The sequence below is a fragment of the Centroberyx gerrardi genome, chromosome 8 (assembly GCF_048128805.1).
Source record: "Centroberyx gerrardi isolate f3 chromosome 8, fCenGer3.hap1.cur.20231027, whole genome shotgun sequence".
Lineage (NCBI taxonomy): Eukaryota > Metazoa > Chordata > Actinopteri > Beryciformes > Berycidae > Centroberyx > Centroberyx gerrardi.
The window spans coordinates 32,691,770-32,708,132 of NC_136004.1; the positions used below are offsets into that span (position 1 = coordinate 32,691,770).

The 16,363-nt window shown below is 41.4% G+C and overlaps 3 protein-coding genes across 4 annotated transcripts in view; 2 read left to right on the forward strand and 1 right to left on the reverse strand.

Annotated features, from left to right (window-relative positions):
• The window catches only part of LOC139914940 (protein mono-ADP-ribosyltransferase PARP14-like), a 33,262-nt gene extending 20,136 nt beyond the window's left edge, over positions 1-13,126 (forward strand). The window contains exons 15-23 of the mRNA XM_078285017.1: positions 375-437; positions 1,461-1,646; positions 4,077-4,280; positions 4,886-5,004; positions 5,360-5,595; positions 6,162-6,436; positions 6,926-7,065; positions 7,530-7,704; positions 10,873-13,126. Coding sequence (XP_078141143.1) covers positions 375-437; positions 1,461-1,646; positions 4,077-4,280; positions 4,886-5,004; positions 5,360-5,595; positions 6,162-6,436; positions 6,926-7,065; positions 7,530-7,704; positions 10,873-11,153 — 1,679 coding nt within the window. The 3' untranslated portion in view covers positions 11,154-13,126. The remainder of the gene's footprint in view (positions 1-374; positions 438-1,460; positions 1,647-4,076; positions 4,281-4,885; positions 5,005-5,359; positions 5,596-6,161; positions 6,437-6,925; positions 7,066-7,529; positions 7,705-10,872) is intronic.
• LOC139927247 (ras-related protein Rab-14-like) overlaps positions 1-16,363 on the reverse strand; it is a 243,161-nt gene that overhangs the window by 3,131 nt on the left and 223,667 nt on the right. The window lies entirely within an intron of this gene.
• LOC139930099 (protein mono-ADP-ribosyltransferase PARP14-like) overlaps positions 15,505-16,363 on the forward strand; it is a 45,222-nt gene continuing 44,363 nt past the window's right edge. The window contains exon 1 of the mRNA XM_071923188.2: positions 15,505-15,741. Coding sequence (XP_071779289.2) covers positions 15,561-15,741 — 181 coding nt within the window. The 5' untranslated portion in view covers positions 15,505-15,560. The remainder of the gene's footprint in view (positions 15,742-16,363) is intronic.

A 16,363-nucleotide genomic window follows, 5' to 3' on the forward strand; every position in this document is an offset into this window, starting at 1 on the left:
TTTGGATTTAATGTATGTTGTCCACTTAAATAGTAGCTAAAGATATATTCCACATATTTACTGTTGCACTTTTATGTTTGTCACTGACTGTGCCTTTTTGTTGCGACACTTTTGTCACTTTTTGAGGTTTTTTGGCAGTGTGAAAATGCCTTTGACTTTTTACTTCATTGAAAGTTTCATTCCATGCACCTGCACTTCACATTTGTCTATATCATTTTTTAGTAAATAATAATTTTGTGTTTGTAGTTTATTGTTCATATTTAACTCATCATTAAGAAAGGGCAGTTAGTTTTTACTTCAAAATACCAATTGTTTTTTGACAAATGGCAGCATCATCACAGCATGAACCTGTAATGCCCTTATTTCTCTCCCAGGTGTATCCAAGGCCATTTTAGACGCCGCTGGATCAGCAGTACAGCTGGAATGCTCACAGAGAGGTATGTGGTTGATTTTTAACCTTTATTTATCGAGAGAAGATTTGCTCACACTGCATGCTCTTTGTCAGCATCAGCCTGCTTCACATTCACTTGCTTCTCTTCATTTACGGTACCTGCTGATAATTTACATAAAGCACCGTGAGCCATGCTTTATTGGTTGCCATGCCAACTCTTATGGTAACCAGGGAGCTTTCTTGTTTTGTCCTGCTTTTTTATTCTCATGTACATGTCATCTAATTTGAAGAAAACTTTTCAGTCAGTACACGAGTGTTGGTAAAGGTTGTGTTAATACCTATGAGTGAGTTCTTTACTGTGACTATAGGTACAACAGTGATGTGGCTCCCTCCTGGGTATTCCTGCTATATTAAAGACTGTTATTTTTCTCTTTGCTAGGCCTCTAAGCATTACTAAGTGCCCAGCCTCCCTCTTCCTCACAGTCCTAGTAGTTTCAGTGCAACAGAATTTTACTATATATTTTATCTCTCTAAATTGTAGGAAGAACTTTAAAAGTATTCATGAGTTTGTTTTCAAATATACTGTATTACTATGTTCTGCAAAAAAATTGTTTAGTTAGAAGGTGTTTACTGAATTAATTTTAAGACTAAGGCTGTAGTCAGATAGGAGCTTTTTTCTCCTGCTCAAACAAAGCTAGCTAGCAAGAGGTCAAAGGTGCATTACATCATTCTGGTTGCTATGCAACTATCTAATTAGCATTAGCTAGCTAACCTGAAGTAACAAAGGATAATGTTGAAAATAAAAATGGGCTAGAGAAATTGCAATTGCCCTCTGTGGCTTGGTCCCAAGACGTTATTTATATGTTTGTCTTGTTGCTAATTGCGATCAGCGCTAAATGTGTGGCTGTGTCTGCGATTACTTGACTTCTGCGGTTTCTTTAGTGAATCAGACGTTAAGACAGTGCAGATTGCGTTCACAATTTAAATCCAAAAAGTGATGCAATCAGCTGTCGCAATTCATTCTTTGTGAATTCACCCCTGGGTGTTTGTGCTTTATCCCTCTCTGCAGTTAATGCTTCCGGCTCCCAGCAGCGTCCGATGATCCTGACGTCAGCCGGACTGCTCCCCAGCAGATGCATCATCCATATCATAGGGCAGAATGATCCTGCCAAGATCAAGGAAGTGGTTTACTCTGTGCTGAAGACCTGCGAAGAGAACAAGTTCTCCTTCGTTTCCTTCCCGGCCCTCGGAACAGGTCTGTACAAAGTGTTACACAAATAGTTGTTATGATTACTATTATTTCTTAATAATTTAAACATGACAACCAAGTTTGTTTTATTTTTACTATTTGTATTTTGAAGAAAATCCTCCTCCTGAATGGATTGAATTAAGACCAAATGGCTTTAGTTTCTGCCCTCTCAAACATTTCTGTCTTCCTCCTGCTATTTTTTATTTCCTGTGTTGTTCTGTCTATTTCCCATCGTTTATTTGTTCCTTTTGTCACTTCGGCCATTTGACTGATTCCCTGTGCAGACATCTTGTTTGGATTTATTACCACCAAACAGATTTCTTGGGAGTAATTCTGTCAATGTTCATCTCACAGTATTAGAATGGATAGAACAGAGATTTCCATTCAAATCAGCATAATTGAAAGTCAGATTTGGTATGTAGGTCAAACATTCTCTGGCAATGAAGGAAAGAGTTCTACCTTAAAACTGCTCCACCAAAACCTATCGTCGCATTTGTGTCATGGGAGAAAAACAGGGAGAAAACATTCACGTCAGCCCCCTAATGGTATTACAAGTAGGATATGTGGGCTTGTTTTGTAGCTCCGACATCTCTCACTTGGCATCACAAATTGCGTGTGTTGACACAGGGGTCAAACACTTCAGCGAATCGACCGATCCAAGATCGTCCAAGATAATAAAAATCTAATTAGCAGTTAAATGCACACTAATACAATCATATCTACTTAAATCTGCAAGAAGCGACATCAGACCTTATAACCAATCCTGAAACTAATATGTGCTCTGTGAAGATTTCATTGAGACATAATAAACCAATATCTACACAACAGCAGCTGTGTTGCTGTTTTCATCTCTTTTCTAAAGCTTGTTGTCAAATTCCGCTCCTGAACGAAACTCTTCCCACTCCATTCAGTAGCTTTTCATTTTTTTAAAACTAGCTGGGCTCCTCCCTCGCTGTTTAAAAGCGGTGCTCCCCCCCCCCTCCCCCCCCCCCCCTTTTCCTGAACATTTTCTCATAATGGCGGAATCGATGAAGCGAGCGAGTAAACTTGTTAAACCAGTAAACTTGCTACCTGCCTCTTCACTTGTCATTGTGGGACATGTGACCTTCAGCAGGAGCAAGATCTGTCAAAGTGAGACTGGTCAGCAGGTAGTTAGCTTAGCTATTAGCATTTATCCTTCCATTTGTCGGTTGGTAGGCCTCCGTAGTGCAGTGGCTTTGCTGTGTGTTATTTACAAATATGTTGCGATTTCTGTCGCCCTCTATTGGTCAGAAAAATTGCTTATAGCAGCTTTAAGAAAAGTGAGTAATGTCTGCTGTAGTTTGTTTATGGTTGATTTTAAATTCATAAATAAGAATGATTTTGAATGTGGGCGTTACAACACTTCCAAGTTGTAGCAATGAGATTTCATCCCATTAGTTTGCTGTAATAAAAGTTGTAATTCTATGGTTCGTCTCCAAATCAGTGTCCCGTAGAGACTTTGTTCCTCCCAAAACTTCATGGCCCGTATTCATAAAACTCAGAGGTAACAGTGTTGCCCAGGTGAAAGCCAATGAATATCAATATGTAAATGAAGTGTTGCATATTAAACACTCCCCTCATCATCCATGCCCATGTGCAGCACAATGGATCGCAAAATGTCAGAAAGGCAAAGAAAGATCTCGACAGCATAACTCCATATATTAAGAGAAGAGTTTGTGTCACACAATGCAAAAGTTATTATCCACTAACAGCTGTTTCCAAGGACAGCACTGAAACGCACTGACAGAACATCACTTTTAGATTTATTTTGTTTATTAATGAAACTTTTTTTAAACATAAGTAATGGTAAGTTGGAAGAACACCGCTTGCCAGAGTAAGCAGCATTTTTTGCATGGTGGTGTGCTATTATGAATCATTTACACACTATTCCGAGAAAGGAATAGAATCCCGCACACTGTCTATACTTGCAAGATAATTTAATACAATGTTTCGGTCATCGGACCGTCATCAGGCAAACATGAGAATCATGAATCATTTACACGACATGCGATCAGAAGGAGGCGGTGTTGCCAAGCAGTAAAACTGAGGTGGTAATTGCCGTTAATGAATAGGGAACACTGCGGGTGAGTTTCAGGAATAAGCCCTCATATCTCCTCATGTCTTTCTCAGGAATTGAGAAAACAAATTAGCATTGCCATTGCTGCCTATGTACAGTAATCCCATATTCAACCCAGCCTCAGCCCTCTGAACCCCCCGACACAGTGAGCAAAACATGTAAAGCACTTAACTGAACGGAGCATTCATAGTGTATGTGAAGTGAATGCATGTTTCACAATCAAGTTTCAGTCAAGTGAATTTAGAGATGCTGTACAGGTTGTGCTCTTTTCTATCCATTCCAATCCTAATATCCATCCCTACATCATCATCATCCGCCGGTCCTCGTCCGTCTGTCAGGCCAGGGAGGAGCCAGCCCCTCGGCGGTGGCGGACGCCATGGTCGACGCCGTGGTGGACTTTGTGAGGAAGAAGCACCAGAGGTTTGTCCGCAGCGTGAAGATCCTGATCTTCCAGACGGCCATGGTGAAGGAGTTCCACATCAGCATGAGGAGGAGAGAGGGAGAGGAGGTGGAGGAGAAAAGCCGCTTCACCAAGTTCAAAGGTATTTCTAAGCTTTTTGGTTGTAAATTCTATATAGATACTGGTTATCACCTACTTGAAAAATATGCATAATCATAATTCCTCCTTTTTTCTCAGCCCTCCTCGTTTTGATTAAGAATGTCAGTGGAGTGATTTTGGGACTTTTTTCTCGGAGATTAAATGTCTTACTGAAGTAGAAACTCCAGTAAAAACACTGTCAGTTTATGTAATGTACTTGATCAGTGGATTGAAAATTCACCTACCACTGTTGGCACGCAAATTTGTTTCACCAGCTTATAAATCACAATTTCCAGACCCTGAGCATCATGTGACTGGGCCAAGTAAAGTTACAAAAGTTACTCAACAACCAAAGTGACAAATAATGCTTACAAACTACATTGTGTGTTCATCTTTTTTAATATCTCTTACATCAGATACATTCACTTCCCTATTTCTGATAGCACTCAAATATTAGTCATCATTTTCAGACTCTGAGCATCATGACTCTGTCCTTTATGTAGCACCTTCCTCGAAGTCACAGAAGTTACTTGACAACCAAAATGACAAACAATAATGCTTACAAACTATACTGTGATTCCTTTTTTTCCCCCATTTCTCCTACAACAGACTCAGTCACTTCCATCTTTATGGGAACCAGTGAGGAGCGACCCAGGGGTGACAACTTGATTTTAGAAGGGGAGGAGTTTGAGCCTGTCATGTTTCAGCTGTGTGCTGACAACACCCAGGTTAAGACACATTTATTTACTTATATTTAGCTTTTTTAAAGGATAATGCCAGTGTTAAGTTTGTGCCAATTATCTAGGTTTGCCCCTCTCCTTTCCATTATTCCTGCTGGTGTCTGCACACAGTCAGCATAGTTGCAGATATCAGAGCGTTTTTTCCTCCCTTCAGAAGAAGCCATTTGCTGCCATTTATTCTAGTACAGTATGAAAAACAACTTCCACAGAGCGAGATAATCCTTCACAGGAAACGTGACGTTTTAATTAGATTTTGTCAAAGTTTCTGTTTTATCATCATTTCATTGTGCCTATGATGAGTGCGCATTCAGTGTCTATAACCCAACCCCCCCACCCTCTGCAGGCTGCGAGTCAGGCTAAGCAGCGGATTAAGCAGCTTATAGTGGCCGAACACGCAGAGAGGACCATCACCGACCCCTTCATCGCTGAGCTGTCTCAGGCCGACATGGAGGAGCTGAAGGCCCTGCAGAGGAAGCTGACGGTCAGCATCCGCCTGGAGAGACGGCAGAGATACCAGGAGCCCCACATCCACCTGGAGGGCCTGACCAGGGACGTGTTCACAGCCGACTCGGCTATCAGGTTAGCACACAGTAACCAAACATTTTACTATGCAAAAATGAAGAAGAAAAATCACAGGAGAGAAGCGCTGCTAGGATCTGCTCTATATGAAGGCAATAAGACCTATTGGAGATTTCTTACTGGTAACATATTACTATCCAAAGGTGTAAAAACATGAATCTCCAACTGAAGGGAATAATTCCAAGTCTGCAGTAAGTAAAAAGCCTTTATTAAAGGGGCTACATTATGAAAAACATAACCAACGTCGACCAGATCTGGTCTTCATCAGGTTCAGAATATAAATAAACATCAAAGGAGAACTTTTGCACTTGCAAAACAACACTGTTTTCATTCATTTCTCTTATATTTCTGTACAGCCAGTCCTTCATCAGTGGATAAAGGTTGACTGAATCATAAGCCTAGTAACTAACTTGATGCTAACAGTATAGAATTGAATGAGGAATGATAAGAAAGCTAACATTCAGTTAATTGAAGTGCCAGTACAGAAACATCGTCCTTACATTGTGATATGTCTGAAGTACCAAATATCAAGGTATTCCTTTAAATTTGGTTTTGCTGACCATCAGGAACATCATCCGGAAGGTGGAGAGGACAGAGAACTTGAAGCAGAAGGCCTTACTGGTGAGTGGACTGGTGAAATGGCAGTATCTGGACCAGCGCAGCAACGTGCCAGTGCCCTTCGGCATGTTCACCAACTGCAGCCTTGAGGAAGCTCTGGAGAAACGACACAGCGTGCAAATTAAGATCAATAACAAAGATTACACTGCCAACGTAATGCTCAGAAAAGCAGTCACAGCACGAGGGGATGAAGAGGTGGAACTACTTCGAAAAGACCTGAAAGGTGAATGAACTTTTATTTATTTCATCCTTATTTAACCTGTTTGGTACAAATATGTTCTTACTTACAGCAGCCTAGGGGAAAGGTTGCCTGTTTATAAAGGAAATCCCAGTTCATGAAAAGATCAAATGAGCTTCCTATCATCTAAAGATATGGACTATCCCTTTAAGTGGCTAGAGCAGTGATCCTTTTGCAAACATTTTTCAGAGCCACAAATAATCTCATTGGTTGTTTGACTGGGTCAGAGATGAGGACGCTAATATTATGAAGCGTAGCACTTACCCTGAGCAATTACCCTCAGTACTGGCACTGTCATTACTGTGGCTGCATGATTTGTAACTTGATGACATCACCGGGACCACAAGTTGAGTGGCTGTGTGATATTCTCAAATCAAGAGTGAACTGTCCAAGACCATAGGAATATCATGTATGAAGTCTGTCTTAGGGTGAAGTTACCAAACACTGATGTGAACTATTAAATCATGTTTGCAGATGATGCCGCTCTGCCTGCACATTGGGAGGATATGAAAGGCTTCCTCACAGAGCGGTTTGATTTGCCTCAGGGATCCAAGGAATACACTGAGGTGCAACAGGAACTTCTAAAGACCGGACTCAAGGCAAAAATCATCAGTGTATGTTCACACAAACTTACTCATGAGTGTATCTTCATACCCTCTAAATCATTACTGTGTGTTTTTAACCTTCTAAGTCATAAGTCTGTCTTTAGAATTGCAAAATCATAAGCATACCTTCACACCCTCAGAATCATTAGGGGAAGTTTACCTTCATCACCACAGAATCATTAGTATAATTTTAACCACGAACGTCAGGTGTATACCTTAATACAATCAAAATAAATATGTTCATAAAAAATTATGAATTGCAGTAGCCCATAATTAACCATCTTGGACTAAGCCAGCTATGATTTATTTATTACTTTACTAAAGGGCAGGCTGGACGCAAGTGTTACATTTCTTATGATTGGTGGAACTTAGTCAGTAGTGATCAAAATTGCACTGTTGGAGCAGATAACAAAGGCTGCATCTATTTCTTATCTCATCAAAAATGTAAGTATGCTGCATGACTGTGTTGGCAGATTGAACGAGTCCAAAACAAGACACTGTGGCAGAACTACCAGCTCATGAAGAAACAACTGGAGGAGAAGAACAAGCACAAAAACAACGAGAGGCAGCTCTTCCATGGAACCGGCTCCAACTCAATCTATCTCATCAACACTCAGGGCTTCAACCGCAGCTACGCAGGAACACACGGTAACCAAAGTCTTGCATGCTCACAAAACGAGTCATTTACATTTCCTAGTTTGGGGTGAAACGTTAATCTATGTAGGACCACATGGTGAGCAAAGCCTTCAACTTAATTTGATCCAAAATTGGGAGACTTGGGTGCAGTAAGGCATAAAACATTTCAGATTCACTTTAGACTTTTAGTTCATTTACACATCAAATGAACAGTGTAAAGTGCAGACAATGACCAAAAAAGTAGGGAGCTTGGGGTTGATAGTCTGTCTCTGTTGAGCAGGTTTACAACACCTGGAATGAATAAGATCTTCAGTCTGTTTGGTTTGTGGTTTCCTGAGCCTGCAAAATGAAGGGAGCAGCTCATCATTGTTCTATTCACATTAAAACCATCACGCTGTCTTAAAATGCTATTTCTGTTGGCCCTTCTTACAAAAAGTATCAGTATTAACATCAAAATTTAGTTGACAGTCAATGACAAATACCAAATTCTTGTAACTCAACAAATTCAGTATTCTGACCACCGATAAGAGCGGCAGAGGGAGGAAGAACTAGCTCAGTCAGATATGGGGGAGCCAGATTGTGGAGAGCTTTATAGATGATGAGGAGGAGTTTGAAATGAATTCGTTGTGGGACGGGGAGCCAGTGGAGTTTTTGCAGGACGGGGGTGATGTGGTCTCGGGTACGGGAGTGAGTGAGCAGACGAGCCGCGGAGTTCTGGATGTGTTGAAGTTTTCTGAGGATTTTGGAGGATGTGCCATAAAGGATGCTGTTGCAATAATCCAGTCTAGAGGTGATGAATGTATGAATCAGTGTTTCTGTGGCTGAGAAGGAGAGGGATGTACAGAGACGGGTGAAGTTTTTGAGGTGAAAGAAGGCTGTTTTGCTTATGTGATTGACATGTTGTTCGAAGGAGAGGGTTTGGTCGAAGATGAAACCAAGGTTGCGGGTGTGAGGGGAGGTGAGCTGTCAATGGTGAGGGAGAAGTTGTGGGTGGATTTGATGAGAGCTTTTGGGCCAATGGTGATGATTTCAGATTTGTCACAGTTCAGTTTGAGGAAGTTGGTTTGAAGCCAGGACTTTATTTCCATGATGCAGTTGGTCAGGGTTGAGTGAGTGGCAGCGGTGATTGCTTTGGTGGAGATGTAGAGCTGGATGTCGTCGTGTAGCAGTGGAACTGAAGCCCATGACGGCGGATTATGTGGCCGAGGGGGAGCATATAGAGGATGAAGAGGAGGGGGCCAAGCATTGAACCTTGGGGAACACCTTGGGAGAGGGGAGCAGTGGAGGATTTTGCAGTTGTTGATCCTGATGTACTGGTGTCTGTCGGAGAGGTTGGATTTGAACCAGGAGAGGGCAGTGCCGGTGATTTTGAAGGAGGTTTTGAGGCGGGTGAGCAGGATGGAGTGGTTGATTGTGTCAAATGCCGCACTGAGGCCAAGCAGGATGAGAATAGTGAGGCAGCCAGCATCAGAGAAGAGAAGAAGGTCATTTGTGACTTTAAAGAGGGCTGTTTCTGTCCTGTGTTTGGATCTGAATCCGGATTGGAATGGTTCATAGAGGTTATTGGAAGATAGGTGGGCTTTCCAGTATTTTAGACAGGAAGGGGAGGTTGGAGATGGGTCTGTAATTGTTGGGGATATCTGGGTTGAGGTTTTTTAAGGATGGGGGTGACAGCAGCCAGTTTGAGGGTGAGAGGGATGGAGCCAGTAGTCAGGGAGTTTATCGTTGTGATGATGAGCGGAAATATAGTGGGAAGACAGGCCTTGACAAGACTAGAGGGGTTTTCATCTGCCGAAGTTCATGAGTGTACCAAGGAGCAGAGTGTGTGAAGGAGACTGTTTTGGTTTTGATGGGGGCCAGCTGGTCGAGGCAGGAGGAGAGTGTGCCGTTGTAGTAGTTGGTGACGTCAGTGGGGGTGGAAAACTCAGGGAGAGGGGAGGCGGACATTTTTTCAACAAGGGAGGATGAGAAAGAGGAGGGAGAAACAAAAGTTGATTGTGCGTTTTTGTTTTGGCGTGGGGGTGGGATGTTAACGTCCATGGTGATGGCTAAGTGGTCGGAGATGGTGAGGTCAGAGCCAGAGAGTTGATGTATGCTGAGACTAGAGGAGCAAACCAGATCCAGGATGTGTCCGCGGTTGTGGGTGGGGAAGTTGACATGTTGTGTGAGATGAAAACAGTTCAGTATTTCCATGAATTCAGTGGTTAATGTGGAGCCCGTAGAGTCAATGTGTATGTTGAAATCACCTAGTAGGAGGATGGAGGGTGAGAGGGAGCAGAGTAAGGAAGTCTGAGAAGTCGGAGAGGAAAGATGGGTTGGGCTTGGGGGGGCGATAAACAACAGCCGTACCAGAGGTGTGGGACCGGAGAGTTTAAAAGCCAGATATTCAAACGAGGGTGGAGGTGGAATGGAGATTTTTCTTAATGTCCTGCCGGTGTACCACGGTAATGCCGCCACCTCGGCCCTCAGGACGTGGTTTGTTAATGTATGTGTATCCATTAGGTGTAGCCTGGTTGAGTGAGAAATAGTCCAGGGGTTTTTGCCAGGTTTTGGTGAGGTAGAGAAGATCAAGTTTGTTGTCCATTATGAATTCGTTGAGGATGTCACTTTTATTGTTGAGGGACCGGGTGTTGAACAAGGCGAGTTTCATACGGTTTTGCATCCTGATTGGTTGAGAGGATATGGCTAGGGGTCGCGGATTGGCTGTATTCATGTGCCGTGTGTTGTGATGACGTAGGGAGGAAGAGGGTGTGCGACAGCAGAGGCCTGTCTCACGAAGCCAGTTCAACAAACTCAGGCTGTCTTTGAGTTAGCCGGTGCCAGATCATCCAATTTGGATAAGATGAAAGTATTGACCCCCGTGGGGAAATTAGATTGTTGCAACGGCAAAAGTAATATGATTCAGCGGGGAAAAGGATATAGAATATATGCGCAAAACTATAAAAAGAAATAATAGAAATAGGCGACAATAACATAATAATCAAACAATAAAAGCCATAGACAATAAATAGACCTAATTATAGGATGATATAAGCCCTAATATATGCTGGTGACATTTCCAACACACGGGTATCGGAAAGAAATGGATACTAACATTGGGTTCATATAGCTGCATTTTCTAGTTGCTTATAGATTCTATTTTAATAATACTATGCTAACTCAATGTTTTTATTTCTCTAGCTGCAATGTTTGGCAATGGATCTTACTTTAATGTGGACCCCGCCTACTCTGCGAATGGCTACGCCAAGCCTGACGCTGCCGGGCACAAGCGCATGTACCTGGCCAGAGTCCTGGTTGGAGACTTCACCCAGGGGAAATCTGGCATGGTCACCCCCCCCTCCAAAGGCTCTGCAGCTGCAGACCTGTACGACAGCGTCACCAATGACACTGCCAATCCAACCATGTTTATTACCTTCAATGACATACAGGCTTACCCAGAGTACCTTATCACATTTACATGAACTCCCATGGTGCAACAGTTCAGCTGTAAATTTCTGTGGTTGGTGGTGGGGGTCCAGAGGTTGGGATTTAGTTTAATTTACAGTCTCATAGTAAAACTTCAATATGTAACAATGGCAAAAACAAAGGCCCCTTTACACCTGTCATTAACCTGCGTCCTGGGTGATCGGATTGTGATCGGATTGTGATCGGATAGCGAAAAATCCCGGTGTAAATGCATTCAACGTGCATTGAAGATCCGATCATCCAAACCACCTCCGGAGGTCAGAGACCCATCTGACCACATTAGTACCAGAGTAGTGTAAATGCAGTGCGTCTTCAATCCACATGTAGGAGCTACACATTAACGGAAATAAGGTTTTCTGCAGGGATCCCACTCATGGATGGGGAACAAGCGAGAAAGGTCCCATATTGTGGAAAACGGGATTTCCCTTGCCTCTGTGATGATAAAGGAGTTGGATGGTTTATCTAAACATGGTGAAAGTATCAAAACGCACAGTCGCCAACTAAATCCACACAATTCATATTAGGAAAGCGAGCCTCTAAACGAGCCGTTTGGACTTCTGTAACTTTGTGTGTCACAAAGGTTCGCTCATTATCATTTGTCTGCCTACAGCACCATGGCTTTTGTAAGAAATAATAGGCAAACAAAGCATAAAAAAGATAAGAATTTACCATTCTGAAATGTTCTGTTTTAGTCAGTGGCAGTGGTTTGTTGTCTTCTGTTCTCTCAGATTCAGGCTCTGATTCTGGCTCAAACATGTATGGTTGGATAAAATCATGTTGAGAAGTTGTCATTGTTTATTTACCGGAGAGATTTCGCTACAGCCGTGGTGTCCCATGTTTCACTCTTGAAACGGTTAGCCAATCAGAACAGAGGGTCATTAACAGCCTGTTTTTGGTAAGGCTCAGAGAGATGTAAAAATGGATTGAGAGTGTTTTTGGTACATGACACCACACAAACGGGTTTTATGGACATCAAGACATAAAATAAAACACTGGAAAATGGGCCCTTTAAAGGATGTAAATATTATGTGAGGAAGTGATGTACATGACAATCTTGGGAGGGAAAGAGAAAATCCGATCCCAATGTGGATGCCTTTTTTTTTTTTTTCTTTCAGTAATATTTTTATTCGGTTTTTGAAATATTTGTATAAACAGGTGGAAGAATACATTTCTGTATTAACCTGAATATATCAGTTCTTATACAGAAACAAAAAAGAAGACATCGAAGAAAATAGAGAATTGGAAGAAAATCTCCCAATTCTGCCATCCCACTTACCCACCCACTTCTCTATATCAAAACAAAACAACGCAAATTGTAAATGCAATCCAGCTAAACGATATCTGGACACAATCCGGGTACGAGACGCATGCCCATGCCAGGTGTAAAGAGAGACCAAATGACACTTTTTGTGTTTGGTGGAAATTGGGGAAATATTAAATACTTATTCTATTTTTTTTTCTAATATTCACATTTTTCTAGCAGCTGTGGCCATTTTCTTGATGTAGTTGCCAACCACTGATGAATGGATATAGAGGAAACATCACTGTCTCACTGAATTAACTGATTATAGTTTGAATGAAAACACTGAATGAATACGTTGACAGTTTGACTTATTTTCCTTCATCAGGCATTTGGCACATTGTGGGGGTGATTTGTCTTTATTGGCTCTTCAATTAACTTCAATGGGTGATGCTAGCTGGAACTAGTGAGCTAATGGCTACTGCTAGCGGTAAGCTAGTTAGCTAGCTTTTTGCTAGTTGTACTCATTGGTTTCGATGAAGAATGCTAACAGGCTTTAGACTAGCTGGAGTGAAGTGCTTGCTGAAGGAAAATCCACCAGGAAAATGATGACTGATGGCAGTTATTCATATGTGTGGTAAGGAAACTCATTAACACAATCAATAATTAATTAATAAAATATAATAAAAAACTGTACAACTACTTGTCAATAAATATAATGTTACAGATGTGAGGTGGTTCGTTATTATATATTGACAAGACAAAGTTGCCATTTCTTTTTCTTTTTTTATTTAACCCAATCACATAAAAAATAATTAAAGCACAGGACATAGGCTGCAACTTTGTAATACTAATGATAAAGAAATGATGATGATTCTTGGCAAAACTTAAGGCTGTCTTCAAATAAAGAAATGTATGAGGAAAATATTAATACTATTCATTGTACTGAAACCCTACTATGCAATTCTTTTGTTACTTTGAAGTTACTTTAAATTAATGTTGATATCATTCTTTCAAATGAGTTTAATCTTAACAGAAAATGTATTGGCTTATGACTGAATTTTAAGTCTTTACAACTACATATTAAGAAGCCAGTTACTGTAGAGTGTAGAAACTAAACTGAGACGTGAGGAATGAAGATTCATTATCAAACCCAAAGTGTTTGACATTAAATATCAGTTGAGATATCCTATAAATAATCTGCTATGTAGTAACTGCACCCACATCATCATTGTCATCTCACATCTGGAAAGGCCCTGTGCATTTTGTGAGCCTCCTCCCTGATAACAGATCAGTATGGTGGGGGAAGACTGTGAGATCGAAAGGAAAGGGCACTGACCTCAACGTAAATTACCTCATTTCCACCCCTAAGCTACGAAGTTGTGCTGGCAGCCTCCCTGTGTGTTATATGGACTAACAAATTTCACCTGTGTTTCATTTGGCATGAGGGTGAGTAGATGATGACAGAATTTTCATTTTTGGGTGAACTATTCCTTTAAAGTGTTCAGGAATTTGTGCTGAGTTTAATAATGTTAATGTTACAACGGTCAATTATATTGGATAGATCTGGGAACCAAAATTAGGGTTTCATGCATATGTAATGAGCCGTAACACTAGACATGCCACGCACACACCCCTCAACTGATCACAACAAAACCAAACACACACATTTCCAATGCGGATTTCATTTCACCCTGTTGCGGCCTGCTGAGATCAACTGAACAGACGTCGGATCTTCAACCTCCAGCACCTCGTCGGGCCGAGACTCCTCACAGACTCCCGGCCTCAACGTGCTTCATTTTTTTTAAATCAAAGGAGGCCAAATTTGCCTGGCTTCCCTTCCATAGCATTAACATGATTGCCTCCAAGGCTACCGCAGGAACGCAATACACTCTTTCACCAGACACAATGACTGACATTTTCCACACGTTGCAATTCAGAGGGGCGCTGTTTCTGCAATTTGAAGAAACTCAATGAGAAACTGGGAAGACATAGCCGTGACAACATGTCATGTAATACAAATACAGTACATAGAACGAGACAAAGAAAATGATTTAATGTTTTTATTAAAGTGACAATGATAGTTTGGATAATAAGGGGAGCCTGGCTTCCCTTGGCATCCGAGAGAAAACGCCACTGACGACAAGACCTTTCTCTTTTTTTAAACATAGCCTACTTTAATGTAAGACTGTAGAACAATAATAACATCTTTGAAGTTTGAAGAAAACACATATTTTAGTACTTTTTCCACCCGACCTGGGATATCATGAAGTTTGACGGACAGTTAAAGCCTGATCCATATAGTTCCCACCAGGGATGGAAAGAGAACTAGAATGTCCAACTCCAGTAAAAGTACTTTGCTGATATTTTACTTAAGTATTAGTAAAAGTACTGGTGTAAAAATCTACTGCAGTAAAAGTAAAAAGTGTGTGATTTAAAATGTCCTCAGAGTAAAAGTTCCTGAGTTCCTCTTTAGAACAGAGAACGTTGTTAGCTGTGACCTTTTCCATGTGATTCTAACAGGAGAGAGGTCAGAGTTCAAACTAGATTCTTTTCACTGGAAACATTAGAAATGACAAAATAAAGTGCAGAAACAAAGTAAAGTCAGATTCCTCTTCTCACTGTGAATGGATCCACAGTTTGTCAGTTTCTGTTGATCCAGTTTCTGTTGATCCAGTTTCTGTTGCTGATAGAGAGACACAATCTGTTCTATGATGGATGGATTTAAAATGGAGTTAAGTGCAATACTTCAGTAAAAATGGACTGAGGTAAAAGTAAAATTACTGACTTTATAAAATACTCAACAAAGTAGCCTACAACTACACAAACAAACTACTCAGATACAATAACGTGAGTGAATGTAATTCGTTACTTCCGCTCTTGGTCCCCACCCCTCATTTAATCACATGGGGGACAAATATTTCTCCAGATGGGACAAACTCTTTATATAACATATATCTGCTTAACGGCCCTGGACATGACAAACTACGCCCTGACCTGCTATTAAAAGGCTGTGGGCGGTTCCGATACTTACTGCAGGCTACTTTTCCCCGTAAGTCAGTCTGGAAACGAAAGTGAAACCAGACCGCTGCTGCCTGGCTCGGCTCGGCAGAGAGAGAGAGTCATTCCGCCGCTTCTTTCCCCCAGTGTGGAGTAAAAAACGATGGAGGAACACCCCTATCCCATCACCGTGCAGGGCGGCTGGACCCCGGACCAGTCCAAAGCCGTCAAGAATAAACTTCAGCTCTATTTCCAGAGCAAGAAGAAGTCAAACGGAGGAGAGTGCCGGGTGGAGGCGGAGGACGGCGCCGCCAGAGCGACGGTTCACTTCAAGTCCGAGGAGGGTGAGTCTGTCTGCCGATTAACTACCAGAACCCGTTTCCACTGGACACGATTCAGTTTTAAATAGAAGTTTCTGATAGACGATTCGGCTGTGTCATTTCGACTAGTCCAGCATATAGTTTGTTATTGGGGAGAATCGCTTTTCTGCATGTCATCATCATGCATGGGCCCATGCGAATACACTAAGTCTGTTTATAATAAGCATACGCAGTTTAACACAGTGCATCGTCCCACTGTAAGGAAGAAGTTTTGGTAATGTATTATAAACTGTACAAACTCCTACTGCAGTTTAGTGAAATGAACTCATCTTCAGTCATTAGCTCAGTGTAAATAGATGTGTTTGTCACTTTCAACTTAATTACTAATTATCAACTTCAGAACTTCTAACCGCGAGTTCACTACTTGTGACTTAAAGCTATAAGTTTAAAGAACTTGTTACAAAGCCTTCACTCAACTGGTCATGTTAAAGTTTGTTAAGAAACATTGTTAGCTTATTGGCATACTTCCCAGCATGCATTGCAGTTGAGGCAACTTCCTTCTTGCTTGAACAAAGTGGCAGGATGAAGACGTTTATGTAAGAAACTTAGGTGATTATAGGTCAGCATCTGATTAAACATGAAAATA